The 26,161-nt window shown below is 34.3% G+C and overlaps 1 protein-coding gene across 3 annotated transcripts in view; it reads left to right on the plus strand.

The window, feature by feature from the left end:
- The window catches only part of SPATA17 (spermatogenesis associated 17), a 94,374-nt gene that overhangs the window by 12,670 nt on the left and 55,543 nt on the right, over positions 1 to 26,161 (plus strand). For 2 of the 3 annotated variants that reach the window (XR_002410469.2, XM_005499972.3), the window contains exons 4-6: positions 1,880 to 1,930; positions 7,362 to 7,465; positions 25,667 to 25,790. Coding sequence is in view for 2 of the 3 variants with exons in the window: in XM_005499972.3 (XP_005500029.2) it covers positions 1,880 to 1,930; positions 7,362 to 7,465; positions 25,667 to 25,790 (279 nt within the window). In the remaining variant the exon portion in view is untranslated. The remainder of the gene's footprint in view (positions 1 to 1,879; positions 1,931 to 7,361; positions 7,466 to 25,666; positions 25,791 to 26,161) is intronic. The other variant, XM_021284164.2, reaches the window with a different exon arrangement.

The following is a 26,161-nucleotide window of genomic DNA, read 5'->3' on the forward strand; positions in this document are numbered from 1 at the left end:
CAATACTTTGCCAGGCTCAGAGGGGAAGTGGCCCCACTATCTTTCAGTATTGATGATATAAAAAGCATAAGGATGATAGGTCTCCAATTTTGGTTCTTCAGTGAAATGGGATGGATGCAGACCTAAGTGCTCACAGCTTCCAAATATGAGAAGAATAAACAAAAAGTGTGAGATTGTTTAGTTTAGTCACTGATGGACAGAATTCTGATGATCATTTTTAAGCTTAGGAACTTCCATTATATATGTACTTCGTCTATTTGGTGGTGCGGCAACTCTTACATTCCCTTCCAAAGAAGGAAAAGATGTGCTGCAAAGCAACATTTTATCAATTTAATCAAACAGTTTAGGGATATAATTAGACCAGTCAAACATTATTCCATTCCAACATTAGCTCTCTACAGTTAGTATCACTCAGAAAACATCCATGGAGTCAGAAGGAGAGGTGGAGTCCACTGTTTATTCTAATTTATACCTTTGGGTTGGAGATTCCCTCAAATATATACGTATGTACGTGTGTATGCGTGTGTGTGCATACACCAACACATACAGGTGAAACTTTTTTGGAATTTATCAGTCCTGCATCTTTCTTTCATATAAGAAGTATCTTTTCTGCTGTTTCCATTATTAGTAGATTGGTATGATATTAAAGTGAGCATTTAAAATGCACCTTAATTAAACTGCAGGAATTATGCCTTGCTTAATGTAATGAAGAAAGAGAATTTAAAATGAAGTAGCATCATTGTGTTCATTTGTAAATAACATATTGCAGCCAACTGTTTCTTAATTGCCCAGACTGTTGATAAATAATCCAGTCCTGCTGCTCTCCACAGACAATTTGCTTTGGATCAGACTAGGCAATTCAAATAACACTAATTACAGTGAAACCCTTTTATAGTGAATTCCTTTTTGCCATGGGGGAGAAAATCACTATATCAGGGGAAAGCACTTTTGCCTTTGATTTGTGTCTAGAACATGAGAAACACATAAAAGCTGCATGTTGTGCTAAATAAAGGGCATACTCTTGCATTCGAAGTACTTATATTTTACTTTTTATGATACAATTGTGAATTATGTTCATTTTGCATTTGTAATTAGAGGGCGGAACAGATGTGAAAGCTTAGTTTAAAGTGATGTATCCATTAAAATAACCTATGCTGCCAAGTGATTGCTTAGTATAATAGGGGATTCGTTCACTATGAGAGAAATTCTACTTCATTGGAAAGAAACCAGGACTTCAGGAAATGTTTTCTATATCAGGGGATTCACTGTAACATGGTATCATTGTATTTATGATTTTATGATGTTAAAATGAATATTAAATGAAACAAAATTCCCAAGGATTACTCAGGAGGCAGCTAAGTACATAACATTTAGTACAGATGGTTGGAAGGCACAATTTTGCTCCATCACTGCATCCGTATCCTTGAACGATTTCGACTGAAGACAGCATTTCTTTGAATTTTTCATTAAACCAGACGTCTTGAAATATGTATTCCTTTTATGTTTCTGTGAGTTTTGGCTAAAAGAACCCCAGTGAATAAATCATACAATACTACGTGTCACCAGCACTTGTGAATATTTCTGCTTTGTTATTCTTCTCTCAGTAGAGCACCATTGATTATCAAACTCAGCGGAGAGCATTTTATGATCATATATCTCCATTAGCTCCTAGTTTGACTACCATAGATTTTTCTGGTTAAGCCTGCATTATGTATTAGGAAGCCTATCTCTTCAATACAAAGTTTGATTTTATTCTCTCTAAGCCTAGAACTCTTATTATGTATTATGTATAAAGATTCTTATCTTTTATATGTAAAAATAGGAGCACTGTCTTTGTGTAACTGAAATATATGCTATCTTTTTTTTCCTTGATTCACAGACAGCATATTTTATTATGAAGATGAATTTCTACAATGAAATGGCTGTCAGGGTAAATATTTCTTCACTTGTTAAACAAATGAAAAGTCAATTGTGCTCCGAATTTGCTTTTAATAAAATGAGCAAACCAGAATAATATACACTTGATTGATATGCTGATGGCAACAGTGGGAAATAGTACATAGTTAAAAATCTAAGTTACACTCAGTAGTCTGGGTTGTATTTGAAAACTGTAGCTGAATTTAAGGCATCTGCATGTGTCTTGCCCCATTTAAATGTTTATTGTACCTTCCCATATCTGATACCGATAGAAATCCCAAAAGTTCTATCTGTGAATATTCTTACAAATATAGATATATATTTACAATTCTGATCAACTATAGGGCTTTTACATCTGTTGATGTGGCTGTGCTTTTTCTTTTGTTAGAACATGACATTTGATGTATTAAATCTCAAAATTGTTACTCAGAGAGTACAGGACAATTCCATTGCCTAAATGTAGATATGGAACTGCACTGATCTCATTTATGATATTATGAGTGAATTTTGCTAGATTAAGAATATAAACAGTCATTGAACTTCAATAAATATACAGCAAATGAAGTGTGCTATGGGGAAAACTGCAAAATGTGTTTAACAACAAATCAGCATTTTTTCCCCCAAACTTTGGAACTCCACTTAAACAAACATGTAAAAGAAACACGGGAGGGACATGAGGTAACTCTTGGGATGAAATCTTTTTATGTGACTTAATTCTTTTATTTTGTGAAATAAAGCTGCTTTATTTTAGAGGCCTTTATAGGCAGGACAATGTAGCTTTTGAATTCTACCAAATGTAGGAATGTGGTAGGGAGGGTGAGTAACCTGAGGAAGCTTCTGTAAAGTAGGAAGATTCTTAGAAGTTATTTTAATTTTGTGACATTTCTGGTTCCAGAATAACTCAGGCTCAAGGCTTGTTCCCATCATATTTTTCACTTGATGCTGGTTCTCTCAAAGGCACAAAATAGAATGTTACATTTGGTGTAACGTGTTACATGTTAGAGAGCTGGAGGTATTTGACAGCAATATAATTCCTGAAAAATGCACTTTTAAAAAATATTATCTTTGATTATTTTATTCCTTAGTTAGCTAATTTAAAAGTATGCCATAGTGGGTAAATGTTGTATACACATGCAGCTGAAATCAGTGAGAAAATACAAGATGCAAAACAGCTCTTAAAAGTTGTCTGTGTACTTTTAGAAGGCATTTGAACACCAAATTTCAGAAGTAATTATGTATTCTAGTCAAATGGAGTTTTGCATTTGGTCTTTCATTTTTAAAAGTAATTGAATGCGTTCCCATTCATTTGTAATGGAAATATAATGTTGAATCATTAGGTGATATAAATCTTCAAAGTACCATTTTTTCAGTCATGTCCTTTTCTTTAATGGAAGTTTAAATCAGTAGAAAACAATAGAACAGATCTTTATTTGGTTGCAAATGTCAGAATACAATTCTCTGTCTAAATCTTGTGCAGCCATATTTGCAGAGAAGATTTAAAATACTACCATTCTAAAACACTGAACGGGGTTTGGTTTTTTCGTTTTTGCTTTGTTGTTTTTGTGTGTTTTTTTGGGTGTTTTTGGCTGCCATCTGTTTTTTGAAGAATGAAGAAAGGTCCAGGACCACAGAGAAAATATAGAATAGAGCTTGTTGAGTTACTGCACAGAAGATACGTGGCCAGACTTCAGGTTTCCTAAGTCAACAGTGCCTCAAATTCAAACATTGTGAGCTTGATTCATGATTAATATACTGAAGTGTTCTATTTAACCACTTAGTTTTATCTTGTGGTATTACTGAAATATTTTTTTCAGTTTGTGGTCACTGATTGAAAAGGCACTTCTCATTTTGGCAATTGAGGTATCACTGAGGCCATACACATGCTCAGAGTTTCAAAGTCAGCCTACATCTCTGTCTCCCTGGATTGCATTTAATTGTAACCAGAACTATCAGTTTTACCTTTTAAAATTGAATCAGATAACTTGTTTTAATCAATTTTAGTTTTGAGTACTAGGTTGGTATATTATTTTCTTCCTTAAAAGATTTGAGTTTGCTATAAATTTTTAACAACAAATGTAATCCTATGGAAAAAGAAATATTTCCATGAGCAGATGGCTTCTGATATATCAAGGTTTTGCCATTTGTTTTAGTGCTTAAAATAAACATTATTTATAAGACCACTTACATTTTGATGTTACTTAATGAGGAATATGCATCATTGATTTGACTAGCTTAAGAGGTCATTTAGAACTTGCCCGTTAACAAGCTGTAATCTGCTGAGCACACAATGACTTTGTTTAAAATTATCTGTTCAGTACTGATCAATGACAATAATTGTATTGTACCAATCACTGTTGAAACTTGCTAATTACTTTGAAGGGCATACACACTTGTCTCTTTTTTTTCCAAGAATTTTTTAAACATTCACCTTGAAATTAAAAAGTAATCTAGTTGCAAAACGTTATGCTTCCTTATAAAAGCAAACATTTAGAACTTTCACACTGGAAATATGAACATCATCAGAAGCTTTGTGTAAAGTGTTCTGTTGCAAAAGGATTAGTCTTCAGTTTTGTGATCTCTGACATACAGAAATCTAGCATAAAATAATTTGAGACATAATGCAGGTTTTTTTATGTTTCGTTCAGTTGAAATCAGTGAGATCATTCTGAACAGAAAGTGGTGTAAATAAAGGTAGAATGCAGCATTTAATTGGTACACTGAGCCCATTGGAGATAATTATAGCTTTATGCAATTTGAGTCTTTTGTCTTTCAGTTTGAGTTTTGATCCTGTAACCCAGAAATATCCAGTTCTACATTTATAACTGTGAGGTGAAGACTGTCAAAAAGAGTTTCAAAGGGACCATAATCCTGCATTAATGAGCACACAGCTATATGGGAGCCAAGTTGCTCTTGTTGAGAAATACTGAAGCCAAACAGAAAAACAAAGCTAAGATTCTTATTCACGTGCAAAGGATTTTGCTTAATCCCAGATCTCTGAAGGCATACTCATTCTTTGCTCTTTCTCTATCCCTTTTTAACCCAATAAGCTTGTGTATGAGAAACAGGAGTTGCAAAGAGTATGAAATTTACTATCACCCAGTGCGAAGAAGCGTGTCTAGTGTTTAAGTTTTCTTGTTCCCGTGTTCAGGTGCTCACAAGATATTATTTATTCATATTACAATATTTACAGGACCAAAATTTTTTTTTATTCAGAAACTAAACAAAACAAAACAAAAACAACAACAACAAAAAACCCACCACAAACAACATCACATAGGTAAAATAAAATACCAATTTTTAGAATTAGTTCTGAGTCTTATTCGAGAAGAGAAAAAATACATGGCGATGCAGAAAGGAGAAAAAGAAGAGTGTACTAACACTAAAAGATAATATCCTCTCATTCCTAATAGCTTGAGTGCATCATCTATTTTCTTGCTGGCACATCACTCAACATCTCATTGAAAGGTTTTCTGTGACACTTATTCTCTTGTTAAATCTCACATAAAGAGATAATCATAATGGTACCACAAGATTCCATCAGTTGAGACTGAATGCTAGTTTTTACTTTAAAGAAAAGTATTTTGGCTTTTGTGGTTGCAAAATGGTACCAAAGCCAAAGTGTGAAAACATGCAAGCCTGCCTTAGTTAGTCTGCTTACAGATGGCTCCAGCATGGTGCTGCTTCCAGCTCAAGATACAGCAGGAGGTAGAAAATTGCACTCCCCAGACAGGATGATACAGACTCTAAAGTCACTGAGTGCAAAGGTTGATTGATAGTTTGGGCAACAGTCAGATTTTTTTCCTTTGCCTTCTTCCTGAATCAAACACAATAGGACCTGACACTATTTCATTTTTTTATTTTTACATGCTTCTTTGGAAGGAGATAGGTAATTAAAAACAGATAAATAAAGCAACACATAGATTGCACTCCACTTACCAAGTCATACTTTGGTTCTGGAAAGAGAAGGGTTGTTGTAAAGTTTTTTTAAAAAAAAAAAAAGACAAAAACCATTCCCTGTAGATACACTAAAGAGTTTTAAGTTCTTGAAGAGACTTGCAGCCAGAGGCCCACAGGAAAAGGAGGACTTTTGGCAAATTACAGGATTCTTCTCTTTGGTGTGATTACTGAAGATGAGCAGCTTCACACCTTGGCTTCTCTTCTGAATCATCAGACCTCAGTCTTCTTGGTTTAATGTAGATTCTGCCTTTCAGCTGTTATGTCTCTTAAGATTTCAAAGCTGTAAATGTCAAAGAGATGGAAGCTGGAGCAGGACTGAAGGTAATGCAGAAGAGAAGATAGGAATTGGGAGATAATTTAGAAATATATTGAGAACAAAAGGAGACAAAATGCAAGGAATGAAGTAAAGAACACTTTGTGGGAAGATAAATAAGTTCAAGGATTGAAGAATGTAGAGAAAGGAACTAGACACTGAGAACAGAGGAAAAGATCATTAGTCTATTTTCCAGCTATATCGATCTGGAATACACTGACCTCTTACAGGAAAAAAACGAGGAGTCAGAGCAGCCCTCAGCGTGACTGAATGAAGCAAGTTACAGGAGTAGGAATAAATATGGCTAACCAAATGGAAATACTGATTTTTATTTTTTTTTACCCAATTAGTGTTTACTTTCCCTTTCCACAAAATGACTAGTTAGTAAACCTGTAAACATTTCAGAAACATCATGATCAGAACTTTCAAATATCACAGAAGTCTTAAACACGTGGATTACACTTCACTTGCCAACTGTTGTTTTTTAAAGTGCACCAAAATTCAAATATTTTTTGGTGGATGATGCTGCCTAATTCCTATTCTTAGTACAACTTTTGGACTATCCACAGATAAATAGGTTTCCTTTTTCAGTTTAGCTTTATCTGTTATGCAGGAGGAATAGTATTTTATGAGAAGATTATAATTAATATGCAACAAATAAACATAGATTGTCTTACATTGGAGATGAAAGCGCTGCAAATTGTAATTATGTTTCCAGAAAGCCTATACATTGAGTTACTGAGGCGGCTTCTCTTCAGTTTAGATTATATCCAGAGCACAAACATAAGCAAGTAGCAGAAGATATTGGATGGCTGGTGACTCAGTAGGGAATGCATTTTGTACCCGAGAAAAGGCACCGCTTCTGTTATCTTTATTTTTTACCATTCTTACATAGAGCAATGTCATTGGCAGTAACAGGCATTTCTTTTCATTGCCATGATCCCAGATAAACTGTGGTTTAAAACTTGACTTATTTTCTGTGTTGCCATTTAATAGTAAGTTCATAGCACTATTTAACTGCAATATGTTCCATCCTACCCTAATTTTCTTAATTGAAACATATTGGTGCTTCTACTTGTAAGGAAACCATATTATTTGGGAAATAAAACACATATTTGATATGCACACAGACTTTTCCTTTGAAATATACTAAACAAAAATTTATTTCCTCTAGATTCAGAAAAGATGGCGAGGCTATTATGTTCGGAAATATATCCATAATTACTATGAACTGAAGAAATACCTGGAAACCGTTTCTATGAACAACGAGTTTGTCAGGTAAAGATAAAAATTCCGTGAGGTAAAGCATTCGTTTCCTATTCTGTTGTTTGTAAAAACTTTATGGCACTAACTAAATGATTTGAGTGCAGGATCTCCTCCATTATCAAATATATATATAGATATGTATCAGTCATCATTGTCTTTATCCTATGCCTGTGCATGTTGCGCAACATTCTGTTCTCATTTACACTGTTATGAGTCTGGGATATTTTCTTTGAATTAATTAGAGGTACTCTGGGCTAATACCAGTTTAATAAAACTAAATTTGTCTCATCACCTATGGCCAGAACTCATAGATTATGATGCCCTAAATATGGTTTGTTGAACTAGATTTTTTTTCCCAGTATACACAACAGAAAAAAAAAAAAATTTGTTTTGAAAATCGATTAGTGACAATGAATGTAAGTGCATATTTGCATCTAAGTTACATGCATGAGCCATACTATGAATATTGATTGCAAAAGATACTTGTGTGGACATAGTGGAGCAGGCTCTTTTTATAGTTACAGGATAGATTCATTTGCTTGTTAGATTTCTGTTTAGAACTGTTGTTGCTATGTGTTTCTACTCTGTATCTTCTATCCATCCCTAGCCTTTCCCTACTCATAAGTTGAAAGCTCTCTAAAATAGAGGCAATTATTTACCTGTAGCCCATTTGATGTCCTGATCCATGACTATTTCTTCAGGTAACAGTGGAAACTGACAAAATACTGGGTGATTATGATCATTGTAAGTAAAAGGATGTTGAACAAAATCCATCTAGTTTTTTCTATTGAGAAAGCCTGAGACAAATCTTTGCTTTCTGAAGCACAGAATTATAAGGGGGTCTAGTGAAAAGGTATTTCTAGATCACATGGAAAAGATAATCCAGCCAGAAGACTGTTAAAAAGCATATGCAAGTTATATATGAAAAAAAAGAATTATCTGACTCTTTTGGATGCTGCTTATTGATTTATATTATTTTTCCACAATTATAGGTGATGCTACATCCTCTTTGTCATAGCATTATAACTCATGCATTACACTGTTACTTATAATGAAGCACACTGATAACTGCCTACCTCTAATCTCTCATTCTTGTTCATGTAAATGTATTTTGTGCAGAAAGTTAAAGCATAACTGAGCAAGAACAGACTTAAAAAAACCTGTCATCTCTTCATCTGTACCATTGTGTTCTGAAAGCCTTTAAAAAATCTTCTCTTCTTGAAAAGGGAGTATCCTAGGAAGGCTAGACCAACTCTTGGAAAGGAAATGAAGCCATAAATTTTCTGGTCTCAAATACATATAACTGGATGAACTGCAGAGATACAACCTGTTTCTCTGTTTACAGTAGTTCCTCCACGTGTCTCCCTTCCCTGCCTAAACCTGGAACAAGGCTCATAATGTGTTGATTAGATTGAGCTTTGATGTGCATGAACAAAGCAAGATAGCAAGAATTATTCTTGCTGTACTGAACATGGATTGATGGGAACTTGGTATTTTATTTCCCCATACCTACAATAGATCTCTGCTGGGTACATCTAACTTTGGAGAACGACAGAAATATTTGTCTTTCAGTACTTTGACATGTTCATCAAATTCTCTAGTACTTGTTCCAAGTCATTAAAAAGCACAAAGCCTATGCACCAGTCAAGCATTTTAATCTAGAAATACATTTTTCTCTTTTCCTTTAACAGGTAAGGTGAGCACTATGACTTCAGGTACATCAAAATGTGTCAAAGTTGGTCTATGTGAGCTCCTGCCTTGCAACTGATATATTGATATTCTGCTAATTTGAATTCTGTCTTCTGGAGTTCACATAAATACATACCTTTCAGGTTAAAAAAATCCATCTTTCAGATTAAAAAAATGTTAAAAATTAATTTTTCAGTTAATTTGGTCAAATGGATCATATCATTTCAGTTTTAAAAATGCATCAGTCCTCAAGTGCAATCAAGAGTCACTTCAATAATCTCTTCACTGGGGTACATTTGAAAAACTCATATGTATATTATCTTCAACATTCTTCTTATGAAATCTGACAGATGTTTAGTGAAGATCAGGTGTAGGCCCTCAGCCAAGCAGATTTTTCCTGTCACTGGGCTAAGTTGCTGCCAACTACTTTGGCCCCAAGGTAGCCCACTGTGTTTCTTATGAGGAATACTGAACAAAGTGGAGGACAGATTATTTTTATCAGCCATCACATTAAAAGTGGAAGAGTATTACCTCATTGTTCATAAACATTTTTGTGCATATAAAATTATTGCAATTCTTCATTGTAAAAAGCCCCAGTAACTTTCTGAAATTGAAGGAGTGCATTTCTGAAGTGGCTGAGGTTTATTATAGCATCAGAATTATGGACATTTACATGTTGGTAGACAGAGCCACTAATACACTTGTGCACTCAGGTTAGGCTGGCTTTGAGTGTTTCACATCTCTAGAACAACACAAAACACCACAACATGCTACATGAAGTAATGCATTTTTTCCCTTATTTGTCTTATAGCTGTATTCATCAGAATATATGCATCAGTGCAGTTTGAGTCCTAGTAAAGAACCAAGTTTTTCCACAAAGAGCAATAGAACCACAGTAAAACAGAGACTGATTTTAAGTACTTCAGAGTGGTATAACTCCTCTCCCCCCTGACTCACTGAAAAAACAAAACAAAACAAAAACCACAAAATAACCCCAAAACAACAACTAAACACAAAAACCCCCACCAACAGAAAGAACGAACACACACACACACACACAGAACAAACAAACAAACAAAAAAACAAACAAACCCCACCCAAAATTACACACTAGAAGCTTATAATTTCAAAAGTTTTTTTAAACTGTCTTCTTTCTCGAGTTACGATGTACTTCTAAACTGAACTACAATATCTGAAAGGAGGTTTTAATGAAGTGGGTGCTGGTCTCTTTTCACAAGTAAAAAGTGATAGAATTAAAAGAAATGGCCTCAGGTTGTGCCAGGGAAGGTTCATGTTGGATATTAAGAAAAAAATCTTCACCAGACAGCTTGTCAAACACTGGAACAGGCTGCCCAGGGAAGTGGTTGAGTCATCATCCCTGGGGCTATTTAAAAGATGCATAGATATGATTCTTAGGGACATGGTTTAGTGGTAGACTTGGCAGTGCTAGGTAAATGGTTGAACTCAATGATCTTAAAGGTCTTTTCCAACCTAAAGGATTCTATGATTCTATAATATATGGCTCTCAGTCTTATCTTCTAGAACACTGCTGGCAGACTTTTAATTTATGAATGACTACTCGAAATCACATTGAAATTCTTTCTGAGGTTCATTTTTACCTGTTCATCTCCAGAAGCAGGCGTTGTACTTGATTTTCTCCTCTTTCATTAAGGAGGAGTCTGTATCAAATTACCACTCACTTGTTTCTAAGAGAAACTTCAGAGGAAGTTACCATGAAATTTGGACATTCTGTTAGTTTCTTCTAAGGGTACCTTAGAAGAGTTATTGAAAAAAAGTTTGTTTCCTTTTATATCCTCCTTTGGCCTCCTTTCCCCACCCCCCCCTTTTTTTTTAAATACATGACACTTCCCTTACTATGGGGTTTTCTCAACCAATAGCCACATCTTTACCATCCAGCTTTAATACAAGCCGTCCTTATTTAATAGCTGTCCTCATTTAGTAGCCAGACCTTTATCATTTGTCTTTACTGTCAAAGCCCCAGGAGAAAGTAAACTTAATAGAGGCTGCCCCAGTTTAAAGCCATAGAGAGATATAATTAAGTTTAACACAAATTGATTTAACAGAAATTGACCTAAAATATAATTAAATAATAATAGTCATATTATGTGTGAGTTTTCACACTGCTTGTCCTAACTTAAGGCACTTGTTTTGTATGAACTGAAGGTAACTACTGAGTTTAGCTCCCAGACTGGCTGAGGAGTGGGTGGATTTTCCACCAGCATTCCCATTACTTCCCACTGTTACAGAAACAATGGGTGTGATGGCTGCTGGTGTCCCCAGTTGGGTCCATAGTAGCTGAGAAGTCATTAAAAGTATCCTTTGACAGACAGCAAAAGAATGAATTTGAACCCTGTCTACATAAGGACACAATCAGATTTTTCTTGACATTTGTGTAGTTTAGCTTCTGTATAACAGTGAAACGAGTTCATTAGTCCTGAATTCTGTTTTTCTACAAGATTTATGAAGTTCTAAACCAACCAAGTAGGAAACATTCTTAAATATTTATTTTCCAAAATTTTGCTATTTAGATTTTAGTAATAAGCCTTCATGTATAGCATCCATTAGTATTTAAATAAATACCAATGCATACTGTATTCTATCTGAATATGGATTAGTTGGCTTGCTGCATATATAAATGCATGCTTTAAAATAAATTCCATTACTTCTCAGTGAAGTTAGTGTATTTAATTTTAAGGGAAAATGCCCTGTTTTGAAACATTCTTAAAGCTGCATTTAACATCTCTAAGAACTGACAAAATGGTTACAAGGGGAAATATGCCAAAAGCAATTAGCATGGGCTATAACTCCATATGATGCATTAGAATTTTGTTTTATGTGAAACAGTTTCCAATACATGATAAGCAAATGGACATCACATAAATTAGCATGCTGGTGCCATTATATCAGAAGAATTTATGGATGATGTCAGCTGCACAACTGCGTGATTAACTTGCAGTTCTTTGACTAAGGTTATCTACACACTGGCCTTTAAACTACAGTAAAGCAACTTTGCTATATGTCAGGTGTGCAACTAGAGATAAGATTTGGGGATGTAGTGCTCCATTTACTGATGAATGGCACCATTTAAATTTTTCCCTAGGCACAGAACTCAGTAAGACAGCAGTATCAGAAAACTAACAAAGCCGTGGAAACTTTGGGTGTTGGGGTTCTTGTGTAACCAAGGCACAGGTAGTTTGGCTTTCTTGGCTATTGTACAAACACTGACTCAAAGGTAGCAAACTAAGACCTGAGTCTAGCTTTAGCAAACATCGTAGTGCCTGTAAACACTGTTATGATTACAAATTGTGAATTTCACATACTTGGAGGATATACACCAAATTCTACTTTCTATTGTTGGTAGCTTTAGTAATGAAAAAACCTTGAAAGTGGCCATAAAGAATGTGACCCTCATCCAAGTTTGCATAGCTAGCTGTTCTATGAGTGGATTTAGTGTCATGGTCATCATTAAACCTTCTTGGTCTTCAAGAAATGTCAGGGAAATAGATAATGCAAAGAGATATAAATCTCTTCCTTGGCAATATGTATGTTCACAAATCCCTTATACAGTCTAATTTTTTATAATCTTAAAGAAGACTGAAGTAGAGTACTATTACATGTTGCTGGTGATCTAATCCAATATTTAGCTCTTCTGCAAATATGCCTGAGGATGTAGTACTGAAAAAAGTAAGAATATCTGACTTATTCTTGATTACTAGAGCATTACTGAGGTCTATTTACTTTTAACACTTTGCTTCTTAAAACTTTTGAGTGGGCTTGAAATAAATCATCTGTTGACATAGTAATATGAGGAGAATTTGCTCAGCCTCCATCTGATTATTCCTTTATGATAAAGATAAGTCCATGTGCCAGCCATTTTCTCAAATGTCAAAGTGTTTTGAGAAATGTATATATTGCCTTATAATTCAATTAAAATGTTCCTCCTCATTGACTACAAAAGCAATTGATTCTGTAGTCTATTTTCAATTAGTTCCAAAGCCTTTCAGACAGCTCCTTAGAATTCTTGCAACAATAAAACCCTCATTTTTGTAATGCTGTCTTTCACTTCATGTTTAATTAACTAATTTATCTTCAACCCATCTTCTTTTCCTTGTCTTCAAAGATATCTAGAGGAGATACATTATGCTTTTTGACTTATTTACTTGTAATTAGAATTTTCAGAATGCAAACTTATCCTGTCAGCTTTCTTTGGGGGCCATAGAAATAAGTGCCAAGTATGCTTTTTTTACATATTAATTTTGACTAGTAAGGCACATAATTTGAGATGTCTATGCCTTTTCCAGAGGAATTTAGATTTTAAGCTTTTAAGCTTTAAGCTTTAAATTTTAAGCTTTACTTCACCTGTATCCAAAGGAAGATTTTTGTTCTGAGTGTGTAGAAAGAAATTTGAGATCCTTGCATTTACTCATTGGACCAAATAGTCTGTGGTATAGCTGATTACTTTTGGTGAAGGTAGAATAAAACAGGTGTGACAACATAGTATTGTAGAATAACAATAACTGCTAGATCTTGTGGGAAAGTTAGAAGTGTAATCCACTGAAGATCACAGAGTACTTCCATAGCTACAAACCTGATGTTGTTAGGATAAGATATAAAAAATGAGTTATTTGATTCTTCTCTGCGATTTGACCTAGTTTCCATTGAACAATATTAAGATTCTCATGTTAACTTAAAGAGAGAGTTAGACCAGAGAAAAGCTTTAAAATGATGCATTTTAAAGAGACTCACATCTGGTTAAAATATTCTCTACAGTCACATATTTCGTGATGGCTGTTGCTTCTCAAACATGTAATCTGTAAATCCAGATTTCTTCACAGACTCTGGGCATAAAAACCTTCTTTGACAAGGCATTCCATTTTGGGTCTTCTCTTTGCCCACCTTTATACCTATTAGCACAGTTGCATTTACACATATACTTCTATACAGCATATATGCTTATGTACCTATAGATTTTTAATAATGCATTTTGCAAAACAAGACACTTTAGATGGACTTTTTTTTGTATTTTTAGATTATTCATGAAGTTGAGATGAACTGGCTAGAGCTATAGAGAGGCAATACCCTGTTTTAACTCCATAGGAATGCAATGAGGTTAAGGTAGGAACCATTATGATTACACAGTAAGCTGAATTTCCAGTGCAGACTTAGCTAGACATACCTCATGTGCTTTATTCATGTCTCTCTTGAGCAAGTCATGAAAAGGGTCTTACCATGTTTTTAGCTGGTTCTGTTTCTTATGGATCAAGTTCTGCACATAAACATGAATAACATGGATAATGTAAGCTAACTGGTTAGATCGTAGTCTTTAAAATATGAAAACTATATTTCCTCATGTATTTTTGTATAGTACTAAACATACCATTAGGAACAGCAGATTAGACATTAAGCTTTACTTCACTTGTATCCAAAGGAAGATTTTTATTCTGAGTGTGTAGAAAGAAATTTGAGATCCTTGCATTTACTCATTGGACCAAATAGTCTGTGGTATAGCTGATTACTTTTGGTGAAGGTAGAATAAAACAGGTGTGACAACACAGTATTGTAGAATAACAATAGTTTTATACCTGTGCACTTTGAAAGTGCTGTAGTGTCTGGATAGATTTTTTTTTTTTTATTTTGAAATAGGTCTGTTAGAATTCCTGACAGCTCGTAAAACATTTTCTGTGCAAGAAAACTGCCTAATCTTAGTATTTTATATTGTCTTACACAGACAGACTTTGCAGTCTTGTATTTTGTCTAAAGTAGGATCTTCAGTGTAAAATAAGTGGAAAAGGGGAAGAGGTACAGTTTCATTAAGCTCTAACATATCATTGACTGTCAGGTAGGTCTTGTTATGCTGTCCATCCTCATTTAACTATCCCACAAGATCTCTTAATGAAGTTAAGCCCCAAGTTCACTCCAGTAATTCTGTGGCAAGAGTTTGTGCAATGTAACAATTCATCACTTGTCAGGAAGGCACTTTTAGTTTATACATTTAATAAGGGCATCCTCTAGCTTGGTTAATTAGAAGTGAACAGTTTGCATATTTACTAAATGCGGAGTGTCATTGCCACCACGGCCTATTGCCTACATGAATTATTTCTCTATCTGCAATAAACAGCTGGGTAATTATTACTGCCATAATCAGATAAATTCCCTCTGTAAGGCTTTTCTTACATGGCAATTCTTTGAACTCATCCAAAGCTGAACAAAATTTATGAACTCCAGCAGCTAGGCCACTTTTTCATAGTGTAGTGTCCCTGTTCCCTATTTCAAGGACATGTAGAGTATCATAAATATTGTGTAAATTAGGAGGATAAATATGATTACCTAAAGATTACATATTAATAAACTTGATTTTCAAAATATAATTTTCAGGTTGTAACTGATTAAATTATAGCAGTTCTGGTTTTATCTAATTGTAGAGACATGACAGGCCATCTATATACAAGCTATACTAGGTTATCAGGGAATTGCTCTACCACTTGGAGACTAAAGACTCATGGAAAAGTATATAAATATATTTCATGTGCCTTTTGGAGAACTAGTCATTTCAGCTGTTTAGGTTGTTAGAAGTATGACAAATTTTATGTGCCATTTACTTAACTCACTTAAAGCAGTTACTTTGGCGTTAAAACAAGGTGATGGTTCTTTTTGGTGTGCAATTTTCGGTTTGATAATGAAGCATAAAATTTAAATGCATGAATTTATGTTTTAGTTTAGAAAATTAGATATTTCTTTATTTGTAGAAGCAATTTGTATACAAAAAATTATGTAACTAAGCTTGCTTTATGTTCTCCAGATATTACAGCTCATATGTGAGTGTACCTACAAATACATGACTGAGTTCTTAATTTACACATACAGCTTTTCCAGAACGTGTGGGAATGTGGCAAATTTTTGAGCTCTTTGAAGGAACAAAAGAAAACCAAAAGACACAAGTGCCATTTTTTCTTTTTAATTGATGCACAACAGTCCATTTGATTTAAGACCACAAGTCTTTTTGACTACAATGTGTCTGTGTCTAAGTGCAAATAGGCAATTGGTATTAGCTTCTCACATACTTTATAACTCCTTATTGAATAACTAGTATATCTCACAATTTAACAAAATACACAGAGATAGCAGGAATATTAATGAAGACCAAACTAAGTAAGATGTTCTTTGGCACTTGCGTTAGCCCATGGAAGGCTTTTGAGGCTAGTCTGCCATTCTCATTTCCCATTTATGTGGGAGAAATAGAGACTACAGTGGTGAAGGCCTTTGAAAGGAGCCACACCACAGCTGCATTTTGTTATTATAAGTGTGGTGTCTATGCATTGCATTTTTGCAAGTTCATGATCTGATTTTTGACTGAGTATGTGGAGGCTTATTGATCTTTCTTGGATGTTTCTTTTTTTTTTTTTTTTTTATGTTGGAAAATTATGGTCTTTCCCTTTATATTGGTATATCCTATACTATCCCATGATGTGTCATAGAATTGCATGAGATGCAAAGCAGTATATGGTCTCACAAAACCACTTCTTTTATTTTAGAAGAAAAATGTCCAAAATGAAAAAAAGAAAAAAAAAGATACTTTAAAAATATATATATAGTCTCTGTTATTTTTTTTGTTTTCTAGATCATTATAAATAGACCGTTCTGTTATCTAAGAAGAGTTTGTCTTAAGTACTCAGTAAGAGAAAAAAATGGAAAAACTAATTGTCTTCTATTTTTACAGTCTAGAACATAACAATGAATAACAAAAGAAGTTTTGTTTTGTTTTTTTTCTAGTGATGCTCAAAATAATTTTATTCTGAATCAGATGGTTTAGTCTGACTCCAGTTTCATCACCAGTATCATATCTATCAATAAGAAGTTTATAACAAAGCCTATTAAGCTCTCGATGAACAACCTAGTCTTGATTTAAGAACATCGGAATATAGAATGCACCTTTTTTTATTCTAATCTAGGAGTTAATTACCTTTGGTGTTCAGAGTATGTCCCATATTTCCCCATTGAAATAGTTTAATTTTTGTCTTTGAACCATTGCTTCTTGTTAAATCCTTTTCTACTGAACACTCCTTTAATATTCACATTAATCTAGCCACCTTTTAATATTCTTTATGCTAAACATAAACAATGGAGGGCACTGCAGGATGTTTTCTCTCTGCTTAAAATAATTTTTTAGACCATTTTGGACAGGCTTTCAAACATTCTTTAACATGCTGTCAGAACTCAGCACAGTTATGGTGCATACAAATTAAAATAAAAATAATGTTTTTCCTTCTGATGTATTGTCGGCTTGTGCATTGATTTATATACCTTTTCAATCATAGTATCATAAAAGAGCTGCTTCATCTCTATGAATGCTACTCATAATAACCCCTTTAAAAGCCATAGTTCCGCAAACTGTGAGCATGATGCTTTTAAGACATGCAAAACTTTTACTTATTATCCCCCTTTCACATTCTTCAGGCTCTTTATCTCATAGGGATAATTAAGTGAATCCATTAAGTTACTTATGCTTGACAGAGGAGCTAAATCCCAGTGTTTTACCTTGAACTTCATAGTTTCTACTGCCTTCAAACCAAACTGACATGACAAAGCATTTCAAGAAAGCAACATTTTCCACCTCTGTTCTGCAAGTAGGCTGTTCTTTTCTTGTCCAATTAACTACATGATGGCAAAATGTTTACAGCCTCATCTCAAACTAATTTGAGCTTTCAGCTGTGTGGCACCCTAAATAATGCAGAATTCATTAGCCTACTTCTACTTGTTGGTGGGAGGCCTCACCACCACCTAGCATAGTGCTTAGCTATTCAAGAAGGAATCTGGTACTCAGAGCAGAAAATTATGTGCTTAGTCATATACAACAGAACCTAATATTAGAAGTACTCTTTAGGTGTGAATAATTGGATGCCTAAATATATGGTTAAATGTAGTCTGGTTTATATGGTAGAAACCAAATTTGAGAGAATAGACTTTAATTCTGAATGTAATATCTTGCATGCCATACTAAAAAATGCCTGATTTTTGGGGGGTGCTGATTACTTCAAAGTTATCAAGACAGTAAGAGATAAGGTTTCCTAGCACTTCTGGAAATTGAGATCTACTTGATAATGTCAGTTTGGTAATTAGCCACTGCTGTGAAATCACATACAAATAGCACTGCAGTATTTATAAATGCATCACATCTCTCTCAAAATAATTGCATTTGCTACATTAAAAATATTCTAATTTGCTATGTCTTTTCTAGTGTTTTATGCTTCATTAAAAATGACATCATAGGTGCTCAAGTGGTAGCACTGTTCCATGAATATGGAATTTGAGAAAACCATCAGGTACTGTGAAAATCGCTATAAAGTTCTGAGATTTGGCATTACTGCTCTGCTATACGTAATGGGTCAATACATAAAAGCTCTCCCTGCCTTGCCATTGTAAAACGTGTTTAATGTGAACAAAGCATACCATTTTATTTGCAAACATATGCAGACTTTTATATGAAGGTAAGTCAAAAATATGAGTCAGGCAGTAGACCTCAGTCAGATTGTTTCATAATACCCTGAGAAGGAAAATCAACTTAGCTGATGACCTTTAGAAGTTAAAACGTCATGTTTGCTTTCTAAATCACATAATGTTGAATATTGTAAATGTTGCCAAGTACCATATATTAAAGTAAAAGGAATACAGAAATGTCTACATTGTCCTGCACTGCCACAGAGAGATAACAGCTTAAATGAGTTCGTTCGTGTACTGGGAACAGCTTAACTGTGGCAAAACACAGCGGCGTGCGTGCTGGATACTTTCACATGACATTCACTGGAAAACTTTGAATGGTATTTGGCTGTTACTAGACATCCTCTTTTATATGTTGCTGGAAAACTTAAGAACATGACTGTTCTATTAGCAGATTAGCACTGTGGTAGAAATGCCCACTGTTGTTAAACTGCTATCAGAATAACTTGTGTTAGGGCTCTGCTATCCATTCTGGGCCAGATCAGCTTTGTTACCCCCAAATACTACTTTCACTGTTTAAGGTAATCAGTTAGGCTGATTTTCCATGAAGGAGTCAATAGCAAACAGACATGGAGCGAAAACATTTTTCCTGTTTTAGTTAGCTCTATTAATATAGACCTGAGCGCAAATAAAGTTGAACCAGCATATTTGGATCCAGTTCCTCGGTCAACAGAAGCTTCAGTGTTGTAGTTACTCTTATGCCATATCCATAATGGGTGGGGTTTACAGTTTAATTAAATAAAAAAAATTATGCTAACAAAATATCATCATTTAAATTGGACCTTTTACAAAAATTATTTTTAACTTCATAACATTTTCTGCTGCCAATGAGTTTGAAGTAAATTTAGCTCAAGGATTTATACGCATAAGGGAAGAACATTTGGATCAATAAGTTTGCATGTTTCCAGAAAACAGAATAATTTTAAAAGCTATATTACTAGAGAAGTAGTTTTTAAAAAGGTATGAGGAAAAATTCTGTATCAGTTGTTACTGAAACCTGAATTAGCATGGATTACGGAAAACACTCCCTGTTTTAAACTGATTCTGCAATCAGTATTTTGAAAAGCTGTTTCAGTCTCTTGAGTAACTGTGCAGCAGTGGAAATTGGAAGGATAAGAAGGATACATCAGTCTGTTCTTTCCTATCGTCTGGTACACGTTGTGTCCTGATCTTCTGATCTGCACAAGGTGTTCACTCACAGTACGCCCTTCACCATGATGTTCATCGCATTTCCTCCATAGTATATTGATCACATTGTGGACGTTGACAGTTAAACTGGTATGTCACTTAATTCCATTGACAGTGTACACTATGTAGTTAAGGAAAGCCAGGCAGAATATATTCTACTATGCACAAATTATAATGAGATTTCAAAGGTGTAATTAATTTATGTAAAATTAATAATAATAGAAACTATAGGGTGGTTTTGCATGCCTACACATTAGCTATTTGTTTTGCTTTGTTTTCATCCTAAGGAGTCGTATTAGTTTCCTGTTCACTGTACTGCAATGACAGAGCAGTACCATTCCTCCAGATTTCAAAGAGTTGATGAAGTTGTCAAGTAGATTGAGATTAACATTAAAATGAGTAATAATTTTGGACGCCCATTTGTGATAGGTCTCCTAGGCAGTGTGATACCTCATACCACAAATAACTGACTGCCTCTTTGAGCATCTCTTTCACTGCAACTTCAGATCAAACATTTTGGTCATAGGATTCTATCAGGATACACACAGGAGCATACATCGTAGCAGAGAGGAGTAAGGAGGTTACAAAGCTGCTCTGTTCTGCTCATTAAGTCTGAACAGTTTCATTTAAAAAATCAGAAAAATGTTGAGGATCTGATACTGCACAGCTAACATAAGTAGGTAGTACTTATGTTCTGTTAAAACATCACATTTAAAGTACAGAGGTCTCCAAACTATTTTTGTGTCCCAGGCTAGTCTATACATATATTTCATTTTTTCCTAAATATAATAGATTAAGTCAAATGATATTATCATGGCAGGTCATATTCCTTTCTCACCTACACCAATGTAATGTGAAATCAACTGACATGGAGTGGTGTGCCAAAAGTATTGTCCCACTAATTTAATCTTCACTTCCATATTCTCTATGTGAGCAGAGAGGGTGATGTATAGTCAGGAAGGTAAAATCGATTTAGGTTATCTCCTTTTATGACAACTTTGCCTACTGCCTATGTTGCAGGAATTTTATGATTTGGGGTCTGAACTATTTAATCTCACAATAACTTCATACTCTTTCTGAGTACTCTAGGCAACTATACTACTCATTGATTTTCTCAGATGCCCTTTATTTCAGTTAATATTATAATTTTATGGTTTTCTGGTCAAAGGACCACAGAACGCCAGTGAAAATGCAAACAGAATGCAATAGTTTGGTAAAGTTCAATAAATGTAGGTCAGCGTGAATTTGTAAAATGATGCAGTTCTATGCAGAATTATGAAAATCTGTATATTGCTGAAATCATCACTTGAAGACCTTTCCAAAAGTGCCAGGAATGATATTATATGTGTGTTTTTAACCTTTATACAGACAGCAGGAGCACTGTCAACTGAATTTGCATCTCATAGCTGGAACCAACACCACTGCCTACTGCATAATGAAGTATCAGAATAACAATAAGTTACCTTGTCATATGAAAATGTTTCATTTTCAAACTATATAAGTAAAATAATTTTACCATTAACAATTCAATAGCTACCTCACAGATTTGTTACAAGATCATTTTTAATTGTGTGTTTTGAGCACACACATTGATAACCCTATGCCTATTTAAAATTACATGAAACATTCCCTATCACAAGGAAAACACAGCTGTATTCACCTCTTTTTTTAACAAAAGAATGAATATATTCACTTTTTTAAACAAAATAATGCATCCTTCACTTGTGCTAATAAACATTTATATTCTTCTGATTTGTTGAACAATTTTCAGATCATGGTAAGACATTACAAGTGTCAAAACTTAAACGTTTCCTCTACAAAGATATTCCATAAAAATCTTTGTGGGAGAAACTGTGATTGGACTAAGCTTATATGGGAAGCCAGCTTTGTAGGAACATACTGTAGATGCTGTTAGTATATTGAGATACACTTTAAGATAATGAAAAAATTATGTACTAAGAAATTACCCCCTTTGTCAGTTGTGACAGTTTAATAAGCATTACTATTGCAACTATGAACCATGCAACAGACAGACCGTTTATAAAAGTAGAACAATATTATTGATTAACCTAAAACTTATTTTGCTTTTACAGAACTCTTTTTCTCCCTCAAAATTTGGTGAAGCTTTAAAAACACAGGCCATACAATTTGCCCATATTCAGTTCTCCCACTTCACACTGAACCATGACAGGTTCATCCTGAAGCATATTTGGTCCAGAGTCATGTGTCATAGCTGGTATTCATAATACCACATAGTCCCAAGCAAAGACTGCCTACTATTGCTCAATGAACTTAAGTTATATATGAACAAAGGGAAGACTGTCAGTAAGTGTAAGGGTTTAATCCAAAGATCATTTAATTTCAACAAATTTTCAATTGACTTTAGTGGAATTTGGCTTTAATTTCTCTGGGCAGCCACACAGATATGAGGTCATGAGCATGAAACTTCTCAATAAATAGATTTACATGTAAGCTATCTGGAAGTTTAACTCTATTTGGAGGCCTAAATTTATGTCTTTAGCATCAGTTATGCTTGCACACATTTTTCTGTATGGTAGCAGTGAAACTTACTTAATGTGTGAGTATTAACCTGCTAATGTATGAAATTGTATAGTCATATCCAGCTACTTGTATATTCTGTGCTTTTGTTGCTCCTATTCAAATTCTTGGAAGTACGGTAAGGTAAAAGAAGATGAAAGTTTCAGGTTCAAATAGTTTAGAATAAATATATTTTTATGCTAAAAACATCTATACTTTCCAGTCAAGCAGTGTTTGGACTACTACATACTCAGGAGAGAATCATCTTGGGAGCTGTTGTCCCCAAAACAGAATTGTCTGCATATTCTGTACAACTGTACAGGGCAGTGTAATGCATGATGGAAATATTTTAGCACAACTGACAAGATGTGTGGGCTGAAAAAGTATGCTGGAAATTATTTGTAACTGCTTAAAAAACCTCAAACTTTAAACAGATTATAGTTCAAGATTAAGGAGGATGTGTGACAATCAGGAAAGATCGTGATGATTTGGATGATAGTATTGTCTAAAAAGATCATGAATTGCATTGAATTTCAACAAGTGTTTTAGACTTCAATTAATTTCAGCAAATTAAGATTGTTAATCATTCATTCAAAGCAATCCTGTATATTCAGATTAATGACAATGGGAAACACTTTGCATCCCATTATAATTACATCTGTTATACAAATTCATATTTTTATCATTGTTTGTGGGTTTTCATTACCATTTGTGTTCTAAATAACAAAGCTTCTATATCCACCGTTGGGAAGAAGTACATGACTATATAAGAACATGAATAAACTGTAGTAATGTGTTGATAGACATTTCATCAGTTACAGATAGCAGTACTAAAGCTGAATAGAGGACTCTGCAATCAAAAAGGATCAAGAAATAGTATTACAAATGGAAAACGTGGATCATACACTCTGATATTGAAATTAAAGTGCCATAGAACAAAAGAACAATGGTGGTACTATATACATTTTCTATTTATTCATTTGTTTATGATCGATATAGAACAAAGAGTTTCCAAGTATAAAAGCCTATGTACCTACATGCAGTGACTCTGAAATCTGTACCTTAAGGACAAAGAAAGGTCGACAATCCCTCCAACTCCTAGTTCTTTGTCAAAAATGGACACAGTTAATGAGGTTTGTTTGGTACAGCACAAATTCTCAGACACAGATAGAGATCCTTTCAATGGAAACAAATTTGTTTGGCTTTACCAGGTTACTTAGCGATTAATAATAGCCTTGAGATGCAGGTCAGAAAGGTCATCGTCCCTGCTTGCCAACACAATCTAAAATGTGCAGCTAGTCCAGCTCTGCAGGCTTTGAGGCCCCGAAACGCTATGCATAAAGTAAAACAGGCTATTTTCCAACTTCTTTTTTCATATTAATAAGCAATTTTCAAGAGAAGGGTGGCAAAATGGGGGCCATGCCACTCTAAGTAATTCATTTATTTTGCAATTTAATCTTATGTTGGAAAAAAATTACACTGCTGCAAAAGCATAGCATGGTGATTTTTAAACGTCAGTGTGCTTCATAAGTAACCTTGTATGAAATATTGTATTAGCAGCCTTTAGCAGTAAACTGCAACAAAAAGTATTTCCAGAGACTGAAACAGACCCATACATCTTTTCCGATCTTCAATTTATTTCCTTTTCATTCTATTATTTTCTTTTACATTTGAAATAAAACAAGTTTAATTACTTGATATTTTGCTTCTTTCAGTTGATAAAAACTTGAAAGATAGCATGAAACAAATGAAAATTCTAAATTGCAACTTGTGTTTAAGGATGTGATCTCATAGTGTTTGTATTTATAAAGCAATTATTGCTCTCATATATTTTGATGAACTTATTTAACATGATAATAATCAAAATATAAATAATAAATCTGAGCCACAGTCTTAAAAACACTTTCAGGAGCAGTATGACTTTCCCATGGGATTATTCCTATCAGCGAACTTATTCATATGCATATTTTGACAGGGTTTGACCCTTGTCCTAGAATGTCTTATTTGGTACTCTCTGAAATGACTGAGACAATAAATGTGGACCTCTCTATATAATCTGTTTTGCTGGAATATTTTCATTATCTAGATATGTTAATATATTTTTCTTTGCTTTTTATTTTACTGTATACACACATGCTTAAAAAAAAAAAAAGGACTGGAATTTACTCACTTAATTACTTTTTAAACAATCTAAATGCTTGACTGAATATGCTTGGTGTCTTTGGCAGACAGGTTAATTTGAACTAGTCATTTCTTAATAACAAAAATAATGAATGTTAATCAAACTAACCTTTTTTTTAACTGGTTCAAAAATTCCAAATATATGTACTATACACAATAGCATGGAATTTTGTTTCATATAGAACATTAATTCACTCCACTGTTTGCATAATTTAGGGCAAGCCTGGGTCTATGAAAATAAGACATTGACAAGAAAATCTACACCCATTTTCTGTTAAAGTTTCCCTCTAAACTTTCAGCTAGAATAATGAGTTTTCTCCATTCTTTGAGAACCTCTATTAGGTACAGTTCCTTACTTCTTTTATGATGAAAGAATTTTCTATGACTAATTGAATACACAGGCCCACCCTCTTAGATAACACTATGTGTTTGCAAACACATATATTTTTTCCAGAGTGGAAAGTGACCTGTGCAAGAAGCCTGGTGTTATGGAAACTTCTCTTGAGGACATTACACACAGAAAAGCTTTACATCCAGTTCTTCTCTATGTTTGCATTCTCAACCTTACAAAAAGCTCAAGGATCTAGGAGTGAATGTCAACTTTTATCCTGTGTTTACTGTCCTCTCTCATTCCATAAGCTCTCACCTGTTTGCAGATCAGAAGGAGGTGTCTACCTGAAACATAAGCGAACAATTTTTACTTTGAAACCATCTGAAGGAAAATCACTAAATTATAATAACTTATGCTTAGAGAAATTCAAACCAAAATGACTCTTAAAGGCAGAAAAAGGACATCTATGAATGCTATTTTATCAAACGTTAAAAATACGTAGGTTGACATTCTACAAAAGAGTGAGAAATATGAACTAATATACTATTGATAGTTTTTATAATTTTAATCCTATTTCTTCACAGGTATATCCATGTAGAATCTTGTTGTGGTGGAACTGAATGGATCTTTGTTTTGCCTTCCAGCGTTGTCAGGCTACTGCTAATATATAATGGCAGAACATTGTGAATCTATGAAAGGCTTAAAGTAAAATAAAACAGTAGCACATCTTTTATTGTAATAGTATAATTAGCAGACTTATTTTATTACAGGAACGAACTCCAACAGTACACAGAAATGAAGGAAAATGAAGAAAAAAGGAAAGACCTAGAAAAGAAAGAAAAGGAAAAGCAATACCAAGCGCGAAAGATGCATTACCTCCTTAGCACTGAGCAGGTTGGTGGACCTGTCCCTGACAGCTCATGCAAACCACTTGGGCCCCCAGCCTGACAGAGATAAACTAGCAGCCTGAATGGGACATGACTTGTTGAAAAGATATCACAAAGACACTACTTCGAGTTCAATTTAGTGCTTTTCTATAGGCAAGAGCAGGTACCATGACTATTCCGTGACAGCAGCTTCATAGAGGCAGCATCAGCACTGCTGGCAGAAATAGTCCAAGTCAGCAGTTTGATCTGCCACTGTGATAACACAACACGAAGGGCATAACCTCGCTTTAAAAACTCATTTTGACTGGCTTATTGTTGTGTTGTTGCACTTGTCAAGAGCTAACAAGTTATTAAGCTGAGAAGGGATTTCATTTTTTT

Source organism: Columba livia, chromosome 3, assembly GCF_036013475.1.
Source record: "Columba livia isolate bColLiv1 breed racing homer chromosome 3, bColLiv1.pat.W.v2, whole genome shotgun sequence".
In the NCBI taxonomy this organism is placed as follows: Eukaryota; Metazoa; Chordata; class Aves; order Columbiformes; family Columbidae; genus Columba; species Columba livia.